The sequence below is a fragment of the Aspergillus clavatus genome, genomic scaffold (assembly GCF_000002715.2).
Source record: "Aspergillus clavatus NRRL 1 1099423829803 genomic scaffold, whole genome shotgun sequence".
In the NCBI taxonomy this organism is placed as follows: Eukaryota; Fungi; Ascomycota; class Eurotiomycetes; order Eurotiales; family Aspergillaceae; genus Aspergillus; species Aspergillus clavatus.
In genome coordinates this window covers 2,501-15,225 of record NW_001517096.1, presented here as the reverse complement: position 1 = coordinate 15,225, position 12,725 = coordinate 2,501, and the positions used below count along the sequence as shown (strand labels likewise).

The following is a 12,725-nucleotide window of genomic DNA, read 5'->3' as shown; positions in this document are numbered from 1 at the left end:
TGGACTTTGCCAGCTTGATGGCATCATTTTGATGACTAGAATTCTGTACATAAATGTTTTAGAGTTCAGATAGACCTTCTGCTTGATGGTTAAGTTTAATGATACCCCATATAATTTGAATTTATCCATATAATCATGGCAATTGCTTAGATTGTGTGTATAGTCATGTCTGTCTGCCTCCCAAAACCATTGTTTGAAGCCACAATAGATCGCCTAGATGAAGTTCACCTGGTTTTCACGATGGTTGAGTTTAGTCAATAACGCCCAACTTCGTTTTAGTATTCCTCTTCGCCATGGCTCTTGAAAGTAATACATTCGCTCCATCGGCACTCCCAATCCTTCATTGTCTGACCGATCTAAGGAAGGACCTCATTCCCCTTCCAATCCCAACATCGCCCCCTCCCATCCCCTGGACCCGGCGACATCTCTGTAATAACCCGGATGAGTCTCTCCGCCGCCTCGTCAGGCTCCAACATGTCTCGACCGCCCCAGTACTCCTGAGTAAAGTCGGTTCGCACCGTGCCGGGATGCAAGGCTATAGCGATTGCTCTTTCTTGACTCCTCGTACGCAAGTGAAGATCGAACGTCTTCGCTAGTTGAAAGACTGCGGCCTTACTGGCACGATAGGAATACCATCCGCCCGTGCGGTTGTCTGAGATGGATCCCACTCGAGCTGCCATCATGGCGTAGATTGCGTGGGACGGAAGCTTTATCGACGCGCCCCCCGAAAGAGACTCTGTGACTGCAAACCCTGCCTGGGATTTCGTCGGGAGAAACGGGGAGAGATGCTTCATCAGTAGTAATTGGCCAAGGGTGTTGACCTGGAAGCTGTGCCAGGCGTTGGACGCGTTGATCTGTCCTGGTGATTTCTCCACATGGAGGACACCGGGAACCGTCAGAGCGAGACGAAGCGACGTCTTGGCTAAGAGCTTTCGAAGCTCGGCAGTCATCGACTCGATGCTCGATTCATCTGGAACAATCAGTATTCGATCAATACTTCGAAGGAGCTTGGATTTACCAGTAACGTCAACAGGGAAGACCTCTAGTCTCTTTTGTACATTCTTGGAAGCATCTAGCCCATCCATAAGACGTTGCCTGACCTCATCACATCCCTTTCGTGCTGTCGCGACGACGGGGATGTTTGTCTTAGACAGGAGCCATCGGGCAAGTGAAAATCCCAGGCCTCGTGAAGCCGGAGTCACAAGGGCAAACCCGAGATTAGAATTTGTCATGATGGGTGTGGCAGTGAAAGCGGGGAGGATAACTGTTTTATAAGAGATTGAAAAGAATTGTCGGAGAAGCCAGGGTCAAGTAATCCCAACCAAAGCGGATCCCATAGCAAGGGGTGGGTGATCGATCGAGATCGAACATCGACCCAGTGATGATTACGTCATGTCAAGGAGCTTGCGACTCTTGCATTCGAGGCAGATAGTATGCAGCAATCACACTCCTAGAGCGTATATATTAGGAGGTCTGCGGACCTGAATTGATTGATTGATGAATTCCTTACTCCGTTTCGGCACCGAGCTGGGCCACGCCGGAGGCTCCTAATGAGCAGTACTAACTGCAGCATCATGAGCAGCCATCCTATTCGGACTGTACTGCTGCACGGGTATATATATATACAAGGTTGGGGGACAGGGCACCTAGACACATACGTACTTCCTTCCTTCCTTTCTCCTGTGTTTCCGCACCTATCTAGGTGCCGCCCCCTCCCCCCACGCTGTCCCTGCCCATTTCAGATAGATCCACGGGTTCCCAAGCCGTGAGGGTCGGGGGTGCGCCAGCGACGTGTGGTCGCCAGTTGGCGCCTGGTATAGCAGATATCTGCTGGTCAGGGCCACGTGCGCCAGCGCCTCCCACTGGGAGTGTACAGTATGAGAAAATATAGTGAAAATAGAAAGTCAACCGTCGTCCGCGGGTGCCCTAAGTCAGGCGTCGCTGGGGGCGCCTAGCTTGAGCCAGCCCGGCTGGGTGGCATCCACCAGGTACGTCAGACAACCAGTGTTTAACATAAACTGCGCGGCGCGTCTGGCGTTCCTTGCCTCCGCCAAGGCCACTGTCATGTCGCAGGGGAGCCCATCTGTCCACGTCTGCCGGTGTAGGTCATCGTATTGGGTGCAGTTGAATAACACATGGTGGATTGTCTCGGGAGCCCGTCCGCATGGGCATGTCGCGTCATCGGTCCGGTTGATCCACCACGGGGTTTAGTAGGTCGAGGAGTTCGATAGCGATCTGGATTAGATACTGTCCAGTCGTCTATCGGGGGTTCACTAGTGTGCGGAGGGCCCCTTGGTTGTCAAAGTATATTTCAATGCGTTTCCATGGTGGCGGTCCGGCCTGCATGGCCTCATAGGCCGCCTTAATGGCGCCATCCGGTATCAGCTCATAGCGGATAAGGCGTAGGGCAAGGACCAGCCCCGCGATTTCTGCGACGGCCACGTTGTGTTCATTTGTCCCGCCTAGATACTGTTTGTAGCGGATTGGTTGGTCCAGGCATACCGCCGCCGTTCCAACATGGCCGTCAATGCCTGATCCGTCGGTGTAGATCCGGATTGCTTCTGGGTACGCCACCGCGTGAATCTGATGGTGGAGAAGACAGAGTTCTTTGGACTCGTCGATATTGATTTCCGGGGGCACCATGGCGGCACCGCCCATGGAATTCGTGTTTCTATGTCGCGTGGGTCGATGCCAATGGCAAGTTCAACCTCTTCCTCAGCGGACTCCATTGGCGTGTGGAATAGTGGATTTCGGTGATGCTGGCGGCGGGCCAGCATGTGCGTTCAGTAGGCTGGTGTTGTGGCCGTGCGGAGGAGTGTCTGAATGCGTCTTTGTCGGAGGAGGAGGGACATCAGGACCATGTGTAGTTCTGCATTGAATGCTTCCCCGCTGACGGTGCGGAACGCGCCACTGATTAGTTTCCCAGCGCGGCGTTGAATGCGGTTTAGTGTCTTGACCTGCTGGCTGTGGCGCATCTTCTGGCCGCGGATCGGCAGCGCATACCAGGCCGAGGCAGCGTAGAGCGCGACAGGGGCGATGCATGCTGTGTATATATATCGTAGGTCCGCCAGCTTCAGCCCCACTTAGACCCGCCCAGCGCGCTGATTGCCTGCATGATTGATTGATTGATTGATTGATTTGTTCCTTACTCCGTTGCGGCGCCGAGCTGGGCAATGCCGGAGGCTCTTAGTGAGCAGCAGTCACACGTCGCTAGTGGCCATCCTATTCGGACCATACCACCGCGAATATCTATATATTTACATGGGAGGACAGGACGCCTAGACCAGTATATATCCCTCAACCCCTCAACCCCCAGTCCAGCCGTAGAAGCCGCTGTTGCTGCCGCTGCCCCAGCCCATGCCGTCGTTCCCTCAGTACCGTCATCCGTCTTTCCCTGTCGTTGTCGTCAATCCCTCGATGTAGTTTTATCCCTCAGCATTCATCCACCACCTAGGCGCCTGTCTCCCTACCCCTGCCCCACTGTGTGACCGCCGGTTCAGTTCGGAATCGTGAGTTCCCAAGCCACGAGGGTTGAGAGGGTGATGGCTCCATACGGTTGCCAGTTGGCAGCCCGATGCAGCGCGCTCATGTGCGTTGGTCGGGGCCGTGGACGCCAGCACCCCCCGCTGGGAGTGAAAATGTGTGAGAATATAGCAAAAACGGGGTTTCAGCCATCGTCTGCCGGTGCCCTCAGTAGTCGGGTGTCGCTGGGGGCACCCGGCTCGAGCCACGCCGGCTGGGTGGCTTCCGCCAGGTATGTCAGCCGGCCGGTGTTCAGCATGAACTGCGCAGTCCGGCGAGCATTCCTTGCCTCCGTCAAGGCTTCTGTCATGTCTTGGGGGGCCCCATCTGCCCACGTCTGCCGACGTAAGTTGTCGTATTAGGTGCAGCTGAGTAACACATGGTGGATTATCTCTGGAGCCCGTCCACACAGGCATATTGCGTCGTCAGTCCGGTTGATAGTTGAAAGGTAGTGATTTAGGCCAATCGTACCATTCCGCATCTGCACCAGCACGCTGCGTTCCACGGGGGATAGGCCATTGTAGATTTCCAGGGACCGGGCTGACACGTCCGGGAGGACGCGGCGGAGGGAGTTGTCCCGCTCTGACTGCCGCCACTGCCCACCCCATTGGTTCCTTGTCAGCTGGCGAATCCACGTGTTAAGGGGGCCCCGCGGGGGGTAGTGAGGTATCATGACTGCGGCGAGGCCCCTGCGCTGGCCGTCTTCCCTCCAGGCTGTTGCCTCCTTCGCCCGTTGGTCCGCCAGCTCATCTCCAGGGACCCCGCGGTGTGCTGCCAGCCAGTGAAAAGATATATCTGCCGCGGGGTGCAGCTGGTCAAGCAGTTTGATCGCCGCCAAGATCAGGTACTGCCCGGTCCCCTGTCGGGGGTTTTTCAGTGTGCGTAGGGCGCTCTGGTTATCTGAGTAGATTTCAATGTGTTTCTTCAGGGGGCTTGGCAGACCGGCCCGCATGGCCTGCCGCGCCGCAGCCAGGGCGTCCTTCGGGACTAACTCATTACGGATGAGACGCAGGGCCAGCACCAGCTCGGCTATCTCCGCCACCGCGACGTTGTGTTATGTGGTCGATCCCAGATAACGCTTGTAGCAGATGGCGGGGTCAAGGCATACCGCCGCTGCCCCAACGTGCCCATCGATGCCTGACCCGTCCGTGTAGATCCGGATAGCGATCCGGAGGGGAAGGCGGCCGCTCTGCGAGAGGCCCTATTCCCGCCGCCCCCCGATGCGGACCTAGTTGATACAGTCGGGTATGACTACCCTGAGCCGATCGTGGTCCCTCTGGTGACTGAGGAGGAGGTGACCCGGGTAGGGGTGGCTTTTAAAATGTCAAAATGTCAAAATGAAAATGACATGTCATTTTGACCTTTTTTTCTGACAAAAGTATTTTTGTCAGAAAAAAGTGAAATTTACTAGTGTGCAATACGCCATGGTAGAGTAGCAGTCGAAGTCGGTGATTGACGATAGGGGTTGCCTGCCTGTCTTCTTCCCTTCGATTCCTCACCGCTATTTATAATATTCGGTACTATCTATCTATCTAACCAAGGGATAGAAAGGGGGAATATAACATATCAATCTAGGGATAGAAAGCATTTCGCATGTAGGTAGGGATGCACGAACAGTGTTCAGATAGGTCGAACGCTGTTCACCCTTACCTCAAGAATCTTTCAGTCTTAGTTCGGTAGCTATTTGGATTTGAACTACCGTCGGGATCACATCCTCCCCTGCGTAGTCTAAGCGTCGTTTATGAGGCTGAATGTGGTGAGTTCGGTTCGCACGGACCATAGGATACTATGGAATAACCTCATAGTTTCCATTTCGGGCAAATCCACATCATCGGTTTGGAGTCGTCGGCTCTTTCATATAGGTTCGTCGAACAAAGATCGAGATAGTTGTTGCCTGGGAGATTGGTGAGCAAGTTTCGATGTTTGCGAACAAAGAACCTGTTTGTTGTGGGGGGCCGGGGGGGGGGGGGGGGGGGAGTTTCGCGTGTAGTCTTTGCCTGAGGCAAAACGATCACGAGCTCTTTGTTTTGATTTTGTTTTCGTCGACCCCCTCTCACTTCTTCCTTTCTTCATCCGCGTTGTTGTCTTCTTTACTCTCACACGTCGTCTTCGCTGTGGCCGATTACCCTTCGTATCATCTTTTCTTTGTTTATCGAGCACTCATCACTTTCCTCGTTCTTCGATCAGGGGCGTACTGTCGATCCTCATTTGTCGTTATGTCTTCGTTGTCCATCCCTCGTTGAGAGGGTGCATTGGAAGAGGCCGCATGATGTAAGCTATCCCTTTTTGATGTCCTTTTGAATGCTAATCGATATAGTTGCACCTCAGAATAAATTGATGCAACCAGACATGGCGGTTGTTAAGTTAATGGATCCGATACGAGCCATCGTTGGTCTAAGGATAAGGAAGGCTCCGCTGTCGAACGCAATATCAAAACAGCCGCCCAGTATTCAGCTTCGCTAGTTCAGGTCCGCGAAAAGCTAATGTCCGGTGCCGAGTGTTGCGTAGCTTGTTCGAAAGGCCGAGGTGCTTTTCGAGGTTGCGTGACTATCCCGGGTTTTGAGGGCCAAGCCCTTAACCAAGGCTCCTGTGTGAATTGTTTGTGGTTTGGTCATGGCGGTGATTGCTCCTTACATCAACAGCGGTTGAAGACGTGGTCGAATGACCATAATGAGTAAGTTCCTTTTCGTTGAATGGACTTTGTAGCTGACAGTGGCTTGATATTTTTGTAGTCTGTTTAGGCGGCCTCGGGTTTGTTTCAGGAATTTCGGCCGAGTTACAGGATTTCCCTTCTCGAAGGGAACTCGAGTTGAGTTCCAAAAACCTAAAGACTCCCAAGTTGAGTCCCGCGAAGAAAAATAAAGATGTTTCGAATACACCTCAGGGAGGCAAGGTCGATCCTACTCCCCTCAAGCGAAAAGCTGTTGATCTCCCTTCGCCCCCATCCCGTCGTCCCATGATCTTTAATCGTGCGGCTCACAATCGTACCTCAAGCTTCAATACTGATGATGGCGACGTGTCCTCTGTTGAGATCATCAATCAGGAATCAGGTCCGGAAAGTTCCCCCGGTGTGGCCGCTGTCGTCCCGCCCTCTTCGGGGGTCCTGACCCGATCTAAGTCTAATAGGGTAGCGCCCGCCAGCTCGCCTCTGATGTCCAGGGCACTTAAGACCCCGAGCGCGGCGCGCATTTCATACCTGACACCGTCGAAAATGCCTACCAGTCTCCGGTCATCCATGACTCCCTCCTCACAGCACCGTTGTCATCAGTTCGATGGTGTGCTCATCCCATGGCCCGTGAATCGGGCGCGGTGGTCTGATATTGGGATTCTTGAACGGTTTCGGTCTGATCTTGCCTTGTTTGTTGATCGCATCGAGGCTCGCCTCGATGTTCTCCGCCCTCCTGTCGAGCTCACCGTGTATGATGAAGAGACTGATTTTTGGGACAAGGAGGCCACGTAGTGCGCGGAAGATGATCAGGATCCCGCTCTCGATGGTTTGGAATCTTTGTAGGGGTTGTTGTTTTCGATTTGTTTCTTGGCGAATCTGGTTGTATGATTGACGAATCCGTTCCTGTGTAGTTAGTTTTTCGAATTAAATCTCTTCTCTTTCTCCTTGGGAATTTCGTATAGTTCTCTGACTATCCGCTGCTCTCGATTCGATTCAATCCAATTCAATTCAATCATTCATTCACGCATCTGCCTAACGGCCGAGTGGCGGCAGGTCCCTAAGGGTAGCCGGGCTAGCTACTACTATATACACTGAATCTCAGCACATCACCCATGGTCATCTATAGTGCGTCCCTAGGCTAAGCACCCGCGTAGCGTAGGGCCCCCAGCATCTTCCCCATCTTGGTCAAAGGTAAGCTCTGCAAGCGATCCTCGGCGGTTACGCAGGCTGGGGGTCGCCGCCCCCTACTTCAGCCCGGAATGTATCCGGTAAGCCCTGGAACTGGCCCAGGAGCCGTGATTCAATCATGAATTGAGCAGCGCGTCGTATCAGACTAGGCTCGCTGAGCAGGCGGGTGTAGTCAGTTTCCCGTGAGTGCTGCCATACCGTGCGGAGCCGAAGCGCCGCATGCCGGGGGCAGGCCGTTAGTACGTGCCGAACGTCCTGCCGACCTAGGCCGCAGGGACATTCCGTGGTGGGCATCGCGCCGAACCGGCCAAGGTAGCCCCCGAGGGCGATCTTACCGGTCTGCATCTGGACGACCACCGAGCTGGCCGCGCGCCGAAGCCCCACGTGAAGCTTCAGCACGGCCCGGCTCGGGGCCGTGAAGACCTTCCGTAGGGAAGATCCGTGGTCGTGATTGATCCAGAATTGGTGCCATTCCTCCCGCAGCAGCTGGCGGAGGCGGCGGCGGAGGGAGGCGTAGAGCACCAGCTCTGACGACCCGCCAGGGGTGTGGCTGTTTGCCGCCGCCTTTGCCAGTTGGTCAGCTGCCTCGTTGCCGTAGACCCCCTCGTGGTCGGGGAGCCACTGGATGCGGATGTGCCACCCGCCGGCGCGGAGCCGGTCAAGCAAAACCGTGATCCGGCGCAGGAAGTGTTGGCCGGAGGGGCTGCGTGGGTCCCTACAGGCCTGGATCGTCGCCTGGTTGTCCGTGAAGATAGTGACTCGCCGCTCCCACCCTGACGGTGGCCGCGCGGCGACGATATTCAGCGCTATCTCCACGCCGCTAAGTTCCGCAGCGTAGACTGTTTGCGTGTCCAGGGAGCCAAGGCAGCGGGTTTGGCGGCCCCACGGGGACACCGCTGCCGCACTGACCCCCTTATCTGTGCCGCTCCCATCCGTGTAGACTACCACCGCATTCGGGCCGTGTGCACCCGTCAGCACCCTATAGTGCTCGCGGATCGCCTGCTCCCGAGTGTCCACTATAGTAGTCTCAGGTGGCTCCCACCAGGGGCTGACCACGAATGGTTTAACGGTCTCAATCCGGCCCGGCCGGACGCCAAGGCGGTGGTGGAGTCGGCGTTCAAGGCGCTGCAGCGGTGAGGTTAGGGGGTCTTTGTCTGGGTCGGCATACCGGTGGTCGGGGGGGCGGGTGGATGTGGAGCGGATAGAGTAGATCATCTGTCGTAGTGGTGATGTCATGATACGCAGGCATGCCTCCTCCGCCTCGCGGGCAAGGTTCAGCATGGCTGGCGGCACATCAAGGCATATATCCAGGGCGGCCCGAGATGTCGTCCGGAATGCACCGGCGATCCAATATAGGGCTTGAGACTGAATGGATTCCATGGCTGCGGTGACCCTTCGGACGCCGCTCTTGAAGCCGAAGCCCCCCTGGATAAACCAGGCGGAGCAGCCATATGACAGTTGTGGCCATAGCACCGCAGTGTACATGCGTCGAAGGTGAAGTAGCCCCGTTCCCCATGTTGAGCCCGCTATTGAACCAAGCGCGGAGGTCATATGGGCGCCCTTCTTCCGCAGGCGTTCAGCGTTATAGAAGAGGTAAAGGATCGGCGACAGCGGGGACCCTTGGGGGATCCCAGTGCTGACCTGGCTGCGCCCCATCGGCCCCTCGAGTAGAACCAGGGTTGTCCAGCGTTCACCGAGGAAGCTAGCCATCCAGTTGACGAAGGGTTCTGGCACGCGCCGCTTACGCAGATTGTGCAGGAGCCGTTGGTGGGAGACATTATCAAACGCGCCAGACACGTCCAGGGTGGGCAGGCTGGCCACGCTCTCCACAGCGCGCCAGGCCGCATGGGTCCGCTCAAGGAGAAGGTGCAGGGCATGCTCGCAGGACTGGCCGCGCCGCCCACCTATATGGTGGTTTGGTAGGAGTCCGTGGGCTTCCACTAGATAACTCAGCCGGTAGGCGACGACTGCCTCTAGCGCCTTCCCAACAGTGCTAAGCCGGGTGATCGGGCGGTAGGCTTTTGGGGTTGTGTAGTCTGGCTTACCGGGCTTTCGGATGATGACAGTTGTGGATTCGCGGAAGTGTTCCAGGCAGTAGCCTAGGGTCAGACAGGCATTAAAGAGAGTGGTAAGGTAGGCGCTGATGCTGGGGATTTCAAGGGCCCGTTGGAGGGCGATATTCGGTATGCCGTCCGGGCCGGGGGCCTTGTTTGGTGCGGCTCGCCAGATGGCCCGGGTCACCTCCTCTTCAGTAACTGAAAGGACCTCAATCAGCTCAGGGTAATCAAACCCCTCCGTGTCAGCTAGGTCCGTGTTGGGGGGCGGCGGGAATAGGGCTTCCCGTAGAGCGGCCGCCTTCCCTTCCAGGTCGTCAACCTCGCGGTCCCCCACCCTCAGGGTCGGGGTGAATGTCGGCTGCGGCTGCCCCCGTCGGCGGGCCCACCGGGCGAGCCGCCAGAATCCATCCAGCGACTGGGTGGCTTCCTCCACGCGCTCCCGGTGAGCGGCCGTGGCGGCCTTGGCACTGTGGCGCTCCAGTCGATGGACCACGCGCCGGTAAGCTGTGACGTCCTCTTCGGCACCGCCCCGGGCCCGCCGGCGCGTGCGGTTAACCCGCGTCCGCAGCTGGGCTAGCTCTGTTGTGTACCCCGCGTGGGAGTATTGGCAAAGCCGGGCCTCCAGCACAGCGACGTCAGCAGCCCCAAGAATGGCGTGGATAAGGCGTTCGACAGCACGGTCAGCTCCCTGGGGGGTTTCTGGTGTTTGCAGCGGTAAGGGAGCCGCTGCCAGTGCCTTCTGGAAGGCCCCCCAGTCGGCCTCCCGCCAGTTTCGGCGTCGTGTCTCGCCCCGTGGTGGGAGCGTGAGGTCGAATTCAGTGACTATGGGCACGTGATCTGCCGCGTGGAGCCATCCCCGGCGGGCTTGGCATCGGACCAGCCGGTCCGCCAACCCCGCCGAGGCCCACGCCAGGTCAATTGTCGTGCGTTGCAGCTGCCCCTCTACCACCCTTTCGAATGTTGTCGTCCCGCGGGGTGTAAGCAGCTCAAGGCCTGCCGCCCCCGCCACGTTGATCAGGTCGTCTGCGGCCTCGTGCCGGTGTCAGTATCCCCGGCGCGTCCACATCGGGTGGTGGAGATTAAAGTCTCCTACCACCACGTGGTCGCCAGGAGCCTGCAGAGCATGTGCTAGCGAGCCTAGTGGGCTGGGCTGGCCAGCGCGGTTGTCAGGGTTATATATATTATGGATATGGATAGGTGGGCGTTACGGGGGGCGGAGTGTCAGAGTGCTGAGGTCCCGACATATATGTCGTACGGACCATGCCTTTGGGTCAAGGCTTTTATTGACAAAGAAGCAGACCCTAGGGGCGTCTGCCCCCACATCTGCTGGGGCTGTCGGCTGTAGCAGAACATGGAAGCGTCCCCCCAGGGCTTGCGAGTAGGTGGTCACCGGCGTGGTGTGTCGGTTGATGCTTGGTTCCTGGATAGCCAGGATCTCGAGCTTGTGGACCCCTTTCTCACCAAAGAGGTGCATTGACACCCGCGTGCGCGAGTGCCAGACGTTGGCCTGCATGATTCGGAGCTTAGGGACTGACATTAGTAGGATTCCTCACTGCCGTCGTCGCCGTCGCCGCTGCTGTGGTCGTTGGCATCCACGAACTGGTTAGCGTCAGCTGACAGCTCATCTTCTGACTCGCTGTCGGCCTGGCTCCTGTTCTTGGATATCTTAGGCACCTGCGTGAGGGCCTGACTGAAGGGGGTGGCTTCCCCTTCCTGCGCTCCTTGCGGTAAGCCCGGTTGGAAGGGTTCCTTATCTCAGTTGATTCTGGCGAGTCAACAGGCCTGCCGGCGCTGCTCCGCTGGCGATTCCATGACTATGCCATCTTCCGTGACCGTCAAGCCAGGGGCCATCAAGCGCTGGCGCTTGCCGTCCCCGCTAGACGCGCTGATAGTTGGTTCGGGGTGCGGTTGGGCCCTGCTCCCATCCCGGGAGGTTGCTGCCGCACAGGACTTAGTCCGGCGGGCAGCCCCGCTTGACCGTGAGCGCGCCGTCGCGCGCGTGGTAGGTCGTAGGCGGGGGGGGTTCAGTCGCCCCCGCCCCTATGTTGTTGTCCGTGGGGGTGTTAATATCCTCAGCGTCCACCATCTCTACGTCTGGCCGGTCACTGCTGGCGTCAGCCGTGGGGCTGACACCTGCCTCCGAGCGCGCAGAGGAGGCATGGGGGTCCCGCGGCATGGCGGCTGTACCCGCCGCTTCCGCGGGCGTGGGGTCGACCGACAGGTCGGTGGGCGATTGTGGTGGTGTCCCCAGGGCCCAGCAAGCCGCAGAAGCGTGGAACTGAGGGCCAGTGAGCCGCTCAGCACGGATAGCAGCCATCTTCTGCGCGCGAACTGGGCAGCTACGGTCAAAAGCAAAGTGTCCGCCATCTGGCTGCTTGCTAGCAGCGCAGACAGGGCATCTCTCCTTCTCGCGGTTCTTCAAGTCCGGGCAGACAGTGGAGAGGTGCTGACCTACGCAGTAGGCACAGGCAGCAGGTCGTTTGCAGTGCTTAGAGATGTGTCCATATAGTTGACAGTTAAAGCATTGCCGCAGTCGGAAGTTCCTATCATAGTATGCGCAAGGGTGGTTCTTTCCATCAAGCGCAAGCCCCAGCTCCAGTGCGCGGTTAGCTGCGCGGTCACTGTCAAAATCCACCACTACCAGGGAGCTTTGAAGCTTATCGGCATCTACTCGCCGCTGGCCGTACAGCCAGCCAGCGTAGATAATATCAGTGGGGGTGGCGGCCAGGCGGCCCGCGTTGTCGGCCTTCAGCCGGGCGATGAAATCGGCAGTCTTGCCGTCAGTGAGGTGGCGTCGATCCACCCCGTGCATGACAACCCCGTAGGTCTGTTTCTTGATGCCCGCATTGGACCCAAAGGCAAGGGTCCACCCATTGGACCGGGTCAGCCGCTCAGCGTCCTCAAGGCTGTCGGCTTGGAGCGCCACGTCCCCGCTCGGCAGCACCCGGCCGGCGGAGAACTTTCGATGGCTGATCATGGCATCCCGGGTCTCCCGGATCGCCTGGTTAGCCCGTTTGACAAGCTTCTGCTCGTCGTGTCGGTAGGGGTTGACTACCGCGGGGTCGGTGCGACGGACATGGATTTCTAGATCGCTGCGTTGGGGGGCCACCGGCGCCGGCAAGCTTCCCGTGCTGGTATGGTGATTCGTGACGAGCGTACCGTTGGTGTGGGCCCGTCTCATCCGATCAGAAACAAGTGAAGATTCTGCGCGGCCGCCAGAAAGAGCCGCAGCGAAGGTGCGCCCAGGGGCGCCAGGCACGCTGGCCTGAATGTCCAGTGACTGCTGGATT

General features: G+C 57.6%; 3 protein-coding genes across 3 annotated transcripts in view, besides 8 other annotated features; 1 reads left to right on the top strand and 2 right to left on the bottom strand.

Moving 5' to 3' along the window:
* Nucleotides 1–356: 356 nt before the first annotated feature.
* On the bottom strand, nt 357–1,232 carry ACLA_077470 (uncharacterized protein; the record flags this gene model as incomplete). The annotated part of the gene is made up of 1 exon (XM_001270425.1): nt 357–1,232. The coding sequence occupies one exon, from the start codon at nt 1,230–1,232 to the stop codon at nt 357–359; it is 876 nt and encodes a 291-aa protein (XP_001270426.1).
* Nucleotides 1,233–2,265: 1,033 nt separating this feature from the next.
* Nucleotides 2,266–2,568: a mobile genetic element.
* Nucleotides 2,569–2,753: 185 nt separating this feature from the next.
* Nucleotides 2,754–3,080: a mobile genetic element.
* A 34-nt stretch (nt 3,081–3,114) lies between these two features.
* Nucleotides 3,115–3,139: a microsatellite.
* Nucleotides 3,116–3,139: a microsatellite.
* Nucleotides 3,140–3,856: 717 nt separating this feature from the next.
* Nucleotides 3,857–4,732: a mobile genetic element.
* Nucleotides 4,733–6,192: 1,460 nt separating this feature from the next.
* Nucleotides 6,193–6,982, top strand: ACLA_077460 (uncharacterized protein; the record flags this gene model as incomplete). Its single annotated transcript, XM_001270424.1, has 2 exons — nt 6,193–6,196; nt 6,255–6,982. The coding sequence occupies 2 exons, from the start codon at nt 6,193–6,195 to the stop codon at nt 6,980–6,982; spliced, it is 732 nt and encodes a 243-aa protein (XP_001270425.1).
* A 191-nt stretch (nt 6,983–7,173) lies between these two features.
* Nucleotides 7,174–7,203: a microsatellite.
* A 358-nt stretch (nt 7,204–7,561) lies between these two features.
* Nucleotides 7,562–8,956: a mobile genetic element.
* Nucleotides 8,957–8,962: 6 nt separating this feature from the next.
* Nucleotides 8,963–10,870: a mobile genetic element.
* Nucleotides 10,871–11,386: 516 nt separating this feature from the next.
* Nucleotides 11,387–12,725, bottom strand: part of ACLA_077450 (uncharacterized protein) — a gene marked incomplete at both ends in the record, with an annotated part of 1,668 nt that continues 329 nt past the window's right edge. Inside the window, one exon of the mRNA XM_001270423.1 lies at nt 11,387–12,725. This exon is cut by the window's right edge and continues 329 nt beyond it. Coding sequence (XP_001270424.1) covers nt 11,387–12,725 — 1,339 coding nt within the window.